The sequence below is a fragment of the Garra rufa genome, chromosome 13 (genome assembly GCF_049309525.1).
Source record: "Garra rufa chromosome 13, GarRuf1.0, whole genome shotgun sequence".
Taxonomy (NCBI): domain Eukaryota; kingdom Metazoa; phylum Chordata; class Actinopteri; order Cypriniformes; family Cyprinidae; genus Garra; species Garra rufa.
In genome coordinates, this window is record NC_133373.1 from 40,128,786 (window position 1) to 40,143,815 (window position 15,030).

Here is a 15,030-nt window from a genome sequence, read left to right on the forward strand (position 1 = left end):
CTTAACAGCCTCTGCAACCAAACTTATCTTTATTTCAACTATAGACAAGCCTCAACTAAGATTATTTCCAGATCCATCTTTAGGTGTTTCCCAATCAAGGCTTATGAATTTTTTTTTTTTTTAAACAGCTCAACTATCAATAATCCATAGTAATATTATCACCTATTTTTTATATATTAAGTTATTTGATGACTTTATATGATCATCATTTAACAAGAAAGCAATTTACACTGCTTCCTTGCTGAAGAAAATTATGCTTAAACTAACATCCTTTTTATTTTTATTACTCATTTTATATATTTTTTAAGTTTTTTAGCTTTATTTTTAAGTTTATAATTAAAACATTTTATATTATCTTTAACAGGGTACTGATTAACCAGGAATGTTTTCTTTATGTAGTCTGCTTAAGTTCAATAATAAATTGTAATTCAGTAAAATAATAAGAGTTAAACATCCAAACTCAACTTTATTTTAACTTTTAACAAGCATTATTAACTAAGATCATTTCCTGATCCATCTTTACATGTTTCCCATCAATGCTTATGAAATTTATTCAAAAAAACTGCTCAACTATCAATAACCCATAACCATACAATTTTATTAGTATTATTACTACCTATTTTTGTATAGATTAAGTTATTTAATGACTTTATATGCTCATCATTTAACAAGAAAGCAATTTAAACTGCTTCATTGCTGAAGAAAATTATGCTTAAACTTTTTTTTTACTTATTCATTTTCATAGATTTATTTTTGAGTTTATAATTATTAGACAAAGCATTTTTATTCTCTCAACAGCATTTATAATTGGTAAGATTTACCATAACACTCCTGAGTTTATTCAATTTAATGTAAAATGATAACAACCAAACTCAACTTTATTTCAACTATTAACAAGCATTATTAACTAAGATCATTTCCAGATTAATCTTTAAGTGTTTTCCATTCAATGCTTATTAAATTTATGAAAACAAAGCTCAACTATCAATACCCCATAACCATACAGTTGTATTAGTAGTAAGACTACCTATTTTTGTATAAAGTTATTTAATGACTTTATATGCTCATCATTTAACAAGACAGCAATTTAAACTGCTTCATTGCTGAAGAAAATTATGCTTAAACTTTATTTTTAAGTTTATAATTATTAGACAAAGCGTTTTTTGTTATTTTATATTATCTTTAACAGGGTACTGATTTATCAGGAATGTTTTCTTTATGTAGCCTGCTTAAATTTAATTTTAAATTGCATATATAATTGGTAAGATTTACCTAAAACACTCCCAAGTTTATAATTTCATTTTAATGTAAAATAACAGTTAAACAACCAAACTCAACTTTATTTCAACTATAGACAAGCATCATTAACTAAGATCATTTCTAGATTTATTTTTACATTTCCCAATCAATGCTTATGAAATTTATGGAAAAAAAAAACAGAGCTCAACTATCAATAACCCATAACCATACAATTTTATTAGTATTATTACTACCTATTTTTGTATAGATTAAGTTATTTAATGACTTTATATGCTCATCATTTAACAAGAAAGCAATTTAAACTGCTTCATTGCTGAAGAAAATTATGCTTAAACTTTTTTTTTACTTATTCATTTTCATAGATTTATTTTTGAGTTTATAATTATTAGACAAAGCATTTTTATTCTCTCAACAGCATTTATAATTGGTAAGATTTACCATAACACTCCTGAGTTTATTCAATTTAATGTAAAATGATAACAACCAAACTCAACTTTATTTCAACTATTAACAAGCATTATTAACTAAGATCATTTCCAGATTAATCTTTAAGTGTTTTCCATTCAATGCTTATTAAATTTATGAAAACAAAGCTCAACTATCAATACCCCATAACCATACAGTTGTATTAGTAGTAAGACTACCTATTTTTGTATAAAGTTATTTAATGACTTTATATGCTCATCATTTAACAAGACAGCAATTTAAACTGCTTCATTGCTGAAGAAAATTATGCTTAAACTTTATTTTTAAGTTTATAATTATTAGACAAAGCGTTTTTTGTTATTTTATATTATCTTTAACAGGGTACTGATTTATCAGGAATGTTTTCTTTATGTAGCCTGCTTAAATTTAATTTTAAATTGCATATATAATTGGTAAGATTTACCTAAAACACTCCCAAGTTTATAATTTCATTTTAATGTAAAATAACAGTTAAACAACCAAACTCAACTTTATTTCAACTATAGACAAGCATCATTAACTAAGATCATTTCTAGATTTATTTTTACATTTCCCAATCAATGCTTATGAAATTTATGGAAAAAAAAAACAGAGCTCAACTATCAATAACCCATAACCATACAATTTTACTATTAGTAGTATTACTACCTATTTTTGTATAGATCAAGTTATTTAATGACTTTATATGCTCATCATTTAACAAGAAAGCAATTTAAACGGCTTCATTGCTGAAGAAAATTATGCTTAAACTTCTTTTATTTTTAATTATTCATTTTAATAGCTTTATTTTTAAGTTTATAATTATTACACAAAGCATTTTTTATTATTTTATATTATCTTTAACAGGATACTGATTTATCAGGAATGTTTTCTTTATTAAGTCTGCTTAAGTTTCATTTTCAATTGCATATATAATTGGTAAGATTTACCCATAACACTCCCAAGTTTATAATTTCAACTTAATGTAAAATAACCAAACTCAACTTTATTTCAACTATTAACACGCATTATTAACTAAGATCATTTCCAGTTCAATCTTCAGGTGTTTCCCATTCAATGCTTATGAAATTTATGAAAACAAAGCTCAACTACCAACAATCCTCTGGTTTTTATAATAAAGAAAACCACACTGCAACTTCTAAACAGAAAGAAAAACAATGTTTATTGAACTTTCCAAAGTAACTCCATGACGCTGGGATGGATCGGGAGGATGTTGAATCCACATCATGGAAGTTCAGCTGTCTGGAAGTTTAGTCCAGCTGGATAATAAAGTGAGAGAAGAAAAGAGATTTGTTTTATAATCCTTCAGTAAGTCATACATCCCAATTTACAAATAAATCAACTCAAACACACTTAAAAAGTATAAATACTTGCCTTGACAAAGCCAATATCTTTAGCGTACTGTCTGAAGCACTGACGGCACATATTCAGTCCGTATTTGCGGATCAGACCATGTCTGTTTGAGCAAACCCGGCTGGAAGAAAAAAAAAAAAAAAAAAAACAGGTTAGAAACGCATGCAAATCCAATGTTCTAAATGACGGAGTACATTTGAAGAGGTATGATAAAATGCATCCAAAATATAACAAAACACCAAAACTGATTTGATGTATTATAAGCCTTGTGTTTGTGGTTAATATTTGAAATGCATCAAAATAATTAACGTTTAGTAATCAGTCTGCAATCAACCTTACATATTAAAACTCAACTTCAAACTATAATTAAATATGTTTGGCTGAGATGTAAGATCCATACTTCATCAATTCATACTTAAATGGGATGGATAATAGGCTAAAATGTTGAAATGTAAAATTGCTTGATTAAACATTTTATTAGTAGTATTACTACTCATTTTCTTATAGATTAAGTAATTTGATGACTTTATATGCTCAATTTAAACTGTTTCACTGTTGAAGAAAACTATACTTAAATTAACTTCCTTTTAATTTTGTATTATATTTTTATTTATTCTTTAATTTAACCGTTTCCTAGCTTTATTTTTAAGTGTATAATTATTAGATAAAGCATTTTTTAATATTTTTTTTTGTTAACAGGGTACTGATTAACCGGGTTCCTTATGAAAACCATATTTAAAAAATAAATAAATAATAATAATAATAATAATAATAATAATAATAATAATAAAAAATATATTATTTTTTTCCCCTAAACATATGCAAAATTAACAATACACAGCCAAAAACATTATATATTTGCTTAAATATAAACAAATATAAATCGAAAGATTAAGCAAATATATAATATTTTTGGCTGTTTATTGTATGTTTTGCATGTTTGGGGATTCAAAAAATAAATAATAATAATTTTATATATATATATATATATATATATATATATATATTTTTTTTTTTTTTTTTTTTTTAAATATAAGAATTTAAAATATATATCCAAGAAAATATATTCACATAGGTCACATTTAAAGGAAAACATATTTGTTGTCTATAACGTGCGTAAACAGCACATTATCATAGAATAATTAATTAATAAAGTTCATATTTACATATATCAAATTGCAAATGTATTTTCTTACCCTTTAAATGCATTTTGAAATATATAAAACATATACTTTAATTTAAAGAGACAGTTCACACAAAAACGAAAATTGTCATCGTTAACTTTAGTTTCCGGTTCCCATCGACGTCCACAGTAATTCTTTCAAACAATGGGAGTCAATGGCTGACCAGCAACAGTTTCTCTACAATTCTTTCCAATATGTTTTACGTTTAACAGAAGAAAAAATGCACACGGATGTGGAACTACATGATGGTGAGTTAATACCCAAAGAATTTGCACTATTTGACTGAACTTCTGAATCCCTTTAATGAAACGGATGTCAGCAGTAGCGAATACTTTACAGATATTAAGATTAAACATTTGACTATCGATATTCTAGTGAAACTGATCGCGATGCAGGCGGGAGCGCAGAACAACAGACTGAGCGCCGTCCGCCATGTTAGCGCGCATCATCATCACCCATGTGCTTCACATTTACACTCATATAATAAACATGCCAAGGCCCAAACCCGCCGAACACACGCGCATTCATAAACCCTTCACATTAAACACGCGACAGACGCAAAACTGACCAGGATCGGGATCCCTGGCCGTATTTTCTCGGGTGACTCCAGTAGAGCTGCTGATGGCCCATCTCGTCTCTCTCGATCGGGATGTCGAAAAGGAAGTCAAGCTTGTGCGCAGGCGCAAAAAAGACGCTCTGCTTCTACGGAACGACGCGCTTCCTGCGTCAGAATCGACGACGGCGCCGTTTAGCGGTCGACTGGCGCATACATAAAAATAAAATCAATAAATCGATTTAAATAATTAGTTCCAAATAATCTGACATTATGTATGTATAAATTACTGAAAATACGTTTCGTCGTTGAAAATTGGCAATCTGGGGTGATATGATAAAACACTTTGTTTTCACTTTCATCTACACACATGTAAAATTGTTCAATTAAAACTAGTGCTGTCAAATGATTAATCGCATCCAAAATAAAAGTTGTTGTTTACATAATATATGCGTGTACTATGTATATTTATTATGTATATACAAATATTTTGAGAATATTTTCTATATTTATTTTGAAATACATTTTAATTCAATAATTAATATTATATATAAATATATTTAATATGTAAACATAACATATTTTTCTTAAATACATCCATGCATATGTGTGTATTTATATATACATAATAAATATACACAGTACACACATATATATATATTATGTAAACAACAACTTTTATTTTGGAATGCGATTCATCGCGATTAATCATTTGGCAGCACTAAACCCAGTTTTGTTGTTATTAATCTTATATTAGATTTCGAGATATTTTATGGCTCTATATGCTAATTCTTTAACAACAAAGCATGTATTGTTTTATATTGTTTTATTGCTTTATTGCTCAAGGAAATTATACTTTTCTCTCAAAAATATAACTTCCTGAATGTGCTTTTTTCTTTGTTTATTTAATTGTATGAATTTTCTTGTTTATTTTATTTATTTATTTTTACGTTTTTCGATTTATCTTTATTTTTTATTTTTAAGAGATTTTGGGCTTTTTGGTTTTTCATGAAGTGTTTTTTCAGACTAAGAAAGAAAACATCCAAAAGACACTGTTAAGTGTTTCTTTTATAGCACTTTATCTATTTGTGTCAATAGATTTCAATTACAGTGCATATTTTTAAAGGCCGTTTCTCAAAGTGAGTTTTTTCTCCTACACTGAGCCATAAATCTCCACTTCAGTAGCACTTACACACACCACACTTTACATTTTTATTCCTGTATTCTAAAGGTTTTTACAGAGGGATTTGTTCAGATATAATTTGCTTGATTTTATACAACATTTTATTTCCCCCAAAATGGTAAAAAATTACAAGTTTTTTTGTCTGTTTAAAGTTTTTTGTCGTGACAAAATGCGATACCCAAAATCCCCTCTGTAAACACATTTGACTCTAATATGTCAAAAATATTAAACAAGAATTTCTAAACTGACTTCATCCAGTGTTTAGATTTTTGTACTAGAAATGTCTGCAAATTAGTGCATATTTCATTAAATAATGCCTCATTTGCATATTTAAACCTAACATTTTACAAAACTTGTAATACAAAAATGTTTGCAATTATCAATGTAATCAATCAACTGAGTCAGTAAGGTGATAACTATTAGTTATTTTTTTTAACCCTAAGTTAATTTACAATTATTAGACTACGTATTTTTGTTATTTATTTTTATTATATTGTTTTTCTTTGAAGATTTCAAGTTATCTTTATGACTCTATATGTTTAAAGTGCTTTATTGCTGAAGAAAATTAACTTCCTAATTGTATGTTTTATTAATTTTTTTATTCTTGTTTTTTTTTTGTGTTTCATGTTTTTTTTTAGTTAATTTATCATTATTAGACAACATTTTTTTATTTATTATTATATTGTGGCTTTTTTATAGATTTCAAATTATTTTATGACTCTATATGCTCAGTTTTTAATAACAAAGCTATTTAAAGTGCTTTATAGAAAATGATACTTTTTTTCTATAAAGATAATTTCCTGGGTGTATATTTTTTACTTTGTTTATTTTATTTTTTAAATTGTTTATTTTAGTTTTAATTGTTTTTATGAATTTATAATGATTATACACATTTTTTAATTTATTATTATTATTATTATTATATTGTCAGGTTTTTTTTAATAGATTTCAAGTCATTTTATGACTCTATATGCTCATAATTTAACATGAAAGCAATTTAAAGTGCTTTATTGCCGATATAACTTCCTGAATGTACTTTTTAATTTATTTTCTTGTATATTTGATTATTATAAGTTTTTTTAGTTTTATTTTTTAATTAATTTTGTTATTTATTATTATGTTGTGTTTTTTGCCAGGGTACCCATATTTAAAAAAAAATGTTATTTTGAAATATACAAACAAAAATATACTTAAAAAAAAAACCTTTTAAAAATATCCAAGAAAAAAACATTTTTTTAATTAAAAAATAGATAATGTATAAAGCTTACATTTAGGCTAGATTGCAAAATTGAAAATATTTCCTGCCCTTGGAATATATTTTGAAATATATTTTTGGTATATGAAATATATATATATATATATATTTCATTTCGTATAGGAATAGATCATTCCCTTTAGGTTTGGAGAACGTTTCCAAAATGTTTTCTTAACGTTCTGTTATTATAACATTCTACAAACCTTATTTATCAAACCAAAACCAAACACATCTCCACCTAGTGGTTGACAAGGCAAACTAAAACAAAACATACGTCACATTTTCTTAACAATTTAATTATTGTAGCGCAAAAAAACATGCTTTTTCAAATTTTCCCTCAAAATCCATTAGATTTAAATCATCTTTCAAGATACAGGTAGAAATATTGTAACATGCAATAATTAGACAAATTATTCAAAAAGTGTAGGTAACCCCAACAATCATTATAATCGCTAAATATAACTAAAATAGGCTTTGTTGCATGCATAAAAACTTTTCCAGTCTTTTTTAAGGCTAAAAGCCGAACATTGTGTGAAATGTGACGACATTCGTGTCCTGACAGCCGAAGCCCCCCAGAGGTTTGCTGATATTGTGGGAGCCTTTGGTTCCGCACGGAGCCCGAGCAGCATGACACGCGCTTTAAACTAAAATGCGCTTTTCTGTGGACATGACAGCCGCCATACATGCCTACATCTGCGGTGAGCCTTCGATTCTCTTTGCGTTTGTGTGTTTCGTATGGATCCGAATGCGGCAGCTCTTCAATATTCCGCTTTAAGAATCGGTAGCAGCAAAGCTAACCAGTGACAGTGCATCACCAAAAATAATACACACAACGGCATGCATGCTCGTGCATCGATTATCAGTCGTTTTAAAGGCGTGATATCAACCAAATACAGTTTGTGATCAATGCAATGGCATGTTTTTGGCTTTAAGGCTTTTTTTTTTGGCTCGTGCAGCTGCTCGCTTTAGCATGCAGCTGCAATCAATGCATGCGTTCTACCTTCATACTTCCTTATTTTTAAACTTTAGCCTTGTGCAGTCAAACTCTTTCGTACTTTAATGAAGCTTAGAGTTGCATTAGTCGACAGTCATGCAAATGTGTTATAAATAAACTCGCGTTTCTTAATATTTGTGTTTATGCGCGTACCCGTGCATGCATTTCTTATTTTTCAGGTGATTTATAGCAATGGTTTTGTCATAAAAATAAAAGCATTAATCTGCTAAAAGCACATAGATCACGACTTCTGTGTAGAAAGTTGGCATTGATTGTTCACTGCAGATCGTGGTAGTGAATTATAGATGGATGCAGTGCTACTTTAGTATTATTAGTCTTATGAAGATCAGTGCTTTTATTTAAGCTGAAAACTGTTGGAAGCAGCGTTAAGGCATTATTAAAGCAACATTGCATTAGAATGCACGTTTGATTTGCGTTAATGCATCTCTTTTTCAAGAGATTGAAAATAATGTCTTATGGGTTGCTGTAGTTCGTACTGCACTGTTTTTGTCATTTACCACACATAGTTTTTACTTGGAAATATTTGAAACAAGGTTCAGATTAGACATTGACTGTACAGACAATAGTGCACACTATAGACTATATAGTAGAGGGTTTGCAGTTATGTCACGATTTGCATGGTCATATTGGCGATACTTGGATATAAATAACAGCATGGATTGCACTTAATGTGTTAATGTACTACTAAATATGTTCTGCTAATTTATCCTATCTAAACCATGGAAAAATGTTTGGAAGCTGCTAAATAGTATAGAGAAGGACTTAGTAATGCAGGAAGGGGCGCAGCATTTTGACAAACTAAAGTTAATCAATGTTAAAGATATGTACAAGCAGTATTAATTAAGATATTAGCCTAATATTTATTATTTAAACTAACATTACCTGACTGGAAATAAGCACAAACACGAATGTTGTCAAGATTCAAATCCTGGTTCCTCAGACAGTTTTTTGCACTGTTCTCCTTGATTTGTTATAACTTTTGGTAGTCTATAGTGCTCTAAATGTTTCTGTATCTGTAAAATAGAATAATGTAAATACAGTCAAAGAGATGCAAAAAGTAAGTGCATTTTAAAAATATAATTATTTAAATACAATCAAATAGATGCAAAAATTAAATGCATTTTAAAAATGGACTTATTTAAATAGTCAAAGATGCAAAAAATAAATGCATTTAAAAATAGAGTTAAGTACATTCAAATAGATGCAAAAAATAAATGCATTTTAAAAATAAAAAATACGTATATAGTTAAATGAAAAAAATGAATGCATTTTAAAAATAAAAATATTTAAATACTGTCAAATAGATGCAAAAATAAATGCATATTAAAACTAAAATTATTTACAGTCAAATAGATGCAAAAAAAATGCATTTTAAAAATAAGAATATTTAAATACAATAAAATAGATGCAAAAAAATGCATTTAAAAATAGAATTAAGTACAGTAAAATAGATGCAAAAATCAATGCATTTTAAAAATAAAATATTTAAATACAGTCAAATAGATGCAAAAATAAATGTATATTAAAACTAGAATTATTTAAATACAATCAAACAGATGCAAAAAATAAATGCATTTTAAAAATAAAAATATTTAAATAGTCAAATTTATGAAAAATGAATGCATTTTAAAACTAAAAATCTTTAAATAGTCACAAAATGCAAAAATAAATGCATTTTAAAAATAGAATTATTTAAATGCAGTCAAATAGATGCAAAATAAATGCATTTTTAAACTAGAATTATTTAAATACAATCAAATAGATGCAAAAAATAAATGCATTTTAAAAATAGAATTATTTACAGTCAAAGAGATGCAAAAAATAAATATGTAAAAAGTGTAAACAAAGACGCCATCTATTATTCACATGCTGAGTTGCATGCATGCATCAGATCATTGGCCATTTTGCAATCTCTCACCATGAGGGTTTTATTTGTACAGCGAGTTAAATAGTTTATATGCATCTAAAACTCACTCAGTTTCATTCTGTACCTGTACACAGATGGTATATTGATATTAAAAAACACTTTTAGTAATCTGTTTACATTTGTATTATGTGGTACACCATGTAAATGAGTGTTTTAATCCGATTACACATTTACAATTGTGTTGAATCTTTGTACTGGAATCATTATTTTTGTACTTTATTATCTGTGCTGCACTGTCACTGTTCTAGTCTTCTAATTAGCAGCTCCTCAGGTTAAATCCGCAGAGACTAGTTAATTAGGTCTGAGCCCCTGTGAGTTTATACTTTAGTTGAATCCGGGGCCACGTGTCTTATATTAATACCGTTTTAATACTATTAATCTCATGTTTCTTAGGCCACTTGGTAGAGAAAGATTTGATACGCACAGTGCAATAGATCATAATGTGTGTTGTGCATTTGAAATACAATCATCTTTACTTGAGCCATGCATTTTGCATTTGGTCAGGCATAAAAATAGCAGCGATCTAACAATAGGCCGCATTAGGAGGACTTGCCTTTTCAGCAAATAATCCTTTCTTGAAAGTTTCAAGAGAACAAAATGCTCTTCTTTGAGCATCCGCATTGTATCTGAGATGTATTGTAATTTTCATTTGATTTAAATGATATAGATTCCTTTTAGATGCATTATTCGGAATTAAAAAAAAAAGATCATGTTTTAAATACACAGTAAACAGGTTTATATATTTATCATCAATAAATCTGAATTGTTTCCAAACTGAATATTGTTTGTTCCACAGATAACCATATTTCAACAATGTTCATACATTTAATAGATTTTAAAATGAACACATTTATGCTTATTCTAAGCAGTGTAAATAAATGCATTTTAAAAATAGAATTATTTAAATACAGATGCAAAAATAAATGCATTTTTAAAATAGAATAAAATACAGATGCAAAAAAAATGCATTTTAAAATATAATTAGTTAAATACTGATGCAAAAAAATGCATTTTAAAATATAATTATTTAAATACTGATGCAAAAAAATGCATTTTAAAAATAGATTTAAATACAATTAAATAGATGCAAAAAATAAATGCATTTTAAAAAATAGAATTATTTAAATAGTCAAATAAATGCAAAAAAAAAAAAAGAATTTTAAAAATAGAATTATTAAAAAACAATCAAATAGATGCATATAGTTAAAATATGCAGGAAAAATAAACAGGAATAAACAGGAAAAATCTACCCTGTTTAATTTCTGTATGATTAACAAATGTGACCCTGGACTACTAAACCTTTTTCAACAAAGTCTTTTTCGAAATTTAAATTTATACATCATCTGAAAGCTAAATAAATAAGCTTTCCATTGATGTTTATTAGGATAGGACAATATTTGTCCGATATACAACAATTTGGAAATCTGAGGGTGCAAAAAAATAAAATCATTGAGAAAATTGCCTTTAAAGTTGTCTAAATGAACTTCTTAGCAATGCATATTACCAATAAAAAATTAAGTTTTGATATATTTATGGTAGGAAATTGACAAAATATCTGTATGGAACATGATCTTTACTTAATGTCCTAATGGTTTTAGGCCAAAAAGAAAAGTCGATAATTTTGACCCAAATACTACTCAAGACTGGTTTTGTGATCCAGGGTCACAAATATGCATCACATTGACTTTATTTGTTTGTTAAAACCATCCAAATATATGGAAATGCATGTCGGGTCCCACTTTACATTAGGTGGCCTTAACTACTATGTGCTTACATTTAAATTAAAATGTTGTTACAATGCACTTATTGTGTACATGTTTTTACATTGTACTTATATTTTTAAATGATGTATTACACCGATAATTAATTTCTGTAATTACATTTATAGTTGCACTGTTGACCCATCCCTTACCCTTAAACCTACCCATACCACCAAACCTGTCCCTAACCTTACCTATATCCCACCTTAATAGAAGCAAAAGTGTTTTGCAATACAATATGACGGCAATAAGTACATTGTACTTATTTTCTGATGTAAGCACATTGTAGTTAAAGGAACACTCCACTTTTTTTGGAAATAGGCTCATTCTCCAACTCCCCCCGAGTTAATAAGTTGAGTTTTACCGTTTTGAAATTCATTCAGCCGTTCTCCTGTTCTGGCGATATCACTTTTAGCATAGCTTAGCATAGATCATTGAATCCTATGAGACCAATAGCATCACGTTCAAAAATGACCAACGAGTTTCCATATTTGTCCTATTTAAAACTGGACTCTTCTGTAGTTATATCGTGTACTAAGACCGGTGGAAATGCAAAGCTTCAATTTTCTAGGCTGATAAGATTAGGAACTACACTCCCATTCCGGCGTAATAGTCAAGGAAGTTTGCTGCCGTAATAAGGCTGAAGTTGGAGAATGAGCCCATTTCCAAAAAAAAGTGGAGAGTTCCTTTAAGGCCACATAAAATAAAGCGTGACCTAATATTTTTGTAAGGTGAATTTGCTAATTAAAGCCACCCTTTGGATTTATCTTCCTCAGGTTTCAATTTGCCTCTAAGAAACATGCCTTATGGGAAACACCATCGTTCGAATACATTCCAGAATTAGAGGACCAAGACTAAGCTGCATTTTCTATGGTAACGTTTTGTACCCAATCTGCTGGCGCAGAGCTCTTTTGCATCGCAAACCTGCCGTCCTCGTCTCCCGAATCGTCTCTCCGACCGTCCCGCAGGGCGCCTGCCTATCATGAGATTCCGAATTTACAAGCGAAAGGTGGTAATACTGACTCTAGTGGTGGTCATCTGCGGATTCGCCGTCTGGAATAGCGGGAAACCGAAGAAGGCGAGCGCCTCCGTGATACCCAAAGAGGCGGAAACGGCTAAACGGAGTAGCGTCGGCGGTCAAGTACAGGTACAAGTACAGGTCACCGCACCGGTAACCCGTAAACCGCTCAACGAGACTATTCCCGAAAAACAACAACATCATCAACAGGCAGCTGCCAAACCTGAAGCAGACAACACCACGCTGGTTTACAGAGGAATTGTCTTTCAGCTCAACTTCGATCAAATCCTAAGAAACGAAGAGAAGTTTCGCTCGGTGCGCCAAAAGGACGACCTAGTGGTCGTCATCCAGGTTCACAACCGTCCCGAATACCTACGCCTTCTGGTGGACAGCTTGAGAAAAGTGAAAGGAATCGAGAACATCTTGTTGATTTTCAGCCACGACTTATGGTCGCCAGAAATCAACCAGATAGTGGCCTCCGTCGACTTCTGCTTGGTCCTCCAGATATTCTTCCCCTTCAGCACCCAGCTGTACCCCCAAGAGTTCCCCGGGAATGATCCCAGAGATTGCCCTCGAGACATTCCCAAGAAAGATGCCTTAACCCTAGGCTGCATAAACGCAGAGTACCCAGACTCTTTCGGACACTATCGGGAGGCCAAGTTCTCGCAGACCAAACACCATTGGTGGTGGAAGCTGCACTTCGTTTGGGATCGAGTCCGAGTTCTCAAGGAACACCAAGGACTCGTGTTGCTCATCGAAGAGGACCACTACCTCGCTCCCGACTTCTACCACCTTCTCAAACTCATGACGTCTCTCAAGAAAGAGCAGTGCCCCGATTGCGACATCTTGTCCTTGGGAAGCTACGGTCACGTGGGCTACTCCAGCAAAGCCAACAAAGTGGAGGTGAAGGCTTGGAAGTCCACCGAGCATAACATGGGAATGGCGCTGAACCGAGACACCTACCAGAAACTCCTCAGATGCACCGATGCCTTCTGCACCTACGACGACTACAACTGGGACTGGTCGTTGCAGCACCTTACCGTGACCTGTTTGCCCGCGTTCCTGAAGGTCATGGTCAGCGAGGCGCCCCGCGTCTTCCACGCCGGAGACTGCGGCATGCACCACAAGAAGTCGGCTTGCATGCCGAGCAGCCAGAAGACGAAGATCGAGAACATCCTCCAGAGCGGCGGGAACCAGTTGTTTCCCAAACAGCTACTCATTACAAAGAGACTCCCCGCTTCCGGAGCCAAAGGTGTGGCTCCGCACGTCAAAAACGGAGGTTGGGGAGACATCAGGGACCACGAACTCTGCAAGAGCTACCTTCGATTACAGTGACTTTGTACTCTCTTGTTTTTGCATCCTCTAATGAAAGCCTTTAAGAGTTCTTTACGGACTATTTCTTCATATTGCCTGTTTTATTGAGATATTCCAAATAAAGTAAAAAAAAACAACGATGTGACGTTTGGATTTGGTGGTTATGAGCAAGTATTATCACTAAAAAAAAAAAAAGAAGTGTTATTGTTGTCATATATCTATTATTAAATAATCGCATTTTTGTGCCATTTCGAAGATTTTGTATGTATGATTTTACTGCAAAAGCATGACGTTTCTTATGATTATGTATATGTGTGTGTGTATATATATATACAGAGCTGCGGACAGTGTACTTTTGATCATAATTCCACCTTCTGTTTAAGGTTATGCTAAAACGACTGGGCTATTTTTGATATGCAGATGAACTATTTTCTATTTGCTTGAATGTGACTGACCGTTTTCCAGGTGTAAGGTTGTGCTTCATATTGAACGTATTCCAGTATTAGAATGGTTTTGAAGCTTTTGCAAGACATTAAAATTGCATTGACTATCTCGCAGTCCTCATTAGCCCCTTATAGACGCTTTGTCCCATTTACACAAGCTCGCAGATCTCTGGCCTCAATCTTCACACGTCTAAGAACGTGTCAGAAAATAAGCCTTTGGAGCTAGTTTGAGATGTTTTAGGACAAAGATAGTATAGTGAATGGAATCAGGGATATTATTGTAAACTAAAACCGTAATAA

The 15,030-nt window shown here is 30.9% G+C and overlaps 2 protein-coding genes across 2 annotated transcripts; one reads left to right on the plus strand and one right to left on the minus strand.

The window, feature by feature from the left end:
- Window positions 1-2,861: 2,861 nt before the first annotated feature.
- rps29 (ribosomal protein S29) lies at window positions 2,862-4,936 on the minus strand. Its single transcript, XM_073816947.1, has 3 exons — window positions 4,831-4,936; window positions 3,100-3,199; window positions 2,862-2,984 (listed from the first exon to the last, which is right to left on the minus strand). Exons 1-3 carry the CDS (start codon window positions 4,890-4,892, stop codon window positions 2,976-2,978), a joined length of 171 nt encoding a protein of 56 aa, XP_073673048.1. The 5' UTR covers window positions 4,893-4,936; the 3' UTR covers window positions 2,862-2,975.
- A 2,878-nt stretch (window positions 4,937-7,814) lies between these two features.
- On the plus strand, window positions 7,815-14,535 carry mgat2 (alpha-1,6-mannosyl-glycoprotein 2-beta-N-acetylglucosaminyltransferase). The gene is made up of 2 exons (XM_073816830.1): window positions 7,815-7,951; window positions 12,732-14,535. Exon 2 carries the CDS (start codon window positions 12,938-12,940, stop codon window positions 14,306-14,308), a length of 1,371 nt encoding a protein of 456 aa, XP_073672931.1. The 5' UTR covers window positions 7,815-7,951; window positions 12,732-12,937; the 3' UTR covers window positions 14,309-14,535.
- Window positions 14,536-15,030: the final 495 nt, after the last annotated feature.

Coding starts and splice junctions, on each gene's coding strand:
- rps29 (XM_073816947.1), bottom strand. CDS start 4,892: ATGGGCCATCAGCAGCTCTACTGGAGTCACCCGAGAAAATACGGCCAG. Junction 3,200..4,830: donor GGCCAGGGATCCCGATCCTG/GTCAGTTTTGCG, acceptor TTTTTCTTCCAG/CCGGGTTTGCTCAAACAGAC.
- mgat2 (XM_073816830.1), top strand. CDS start 12,938: ATGAGATTCCGAATTTACAAGCGAAAGGTGGTAATACTGACTCTAGTG.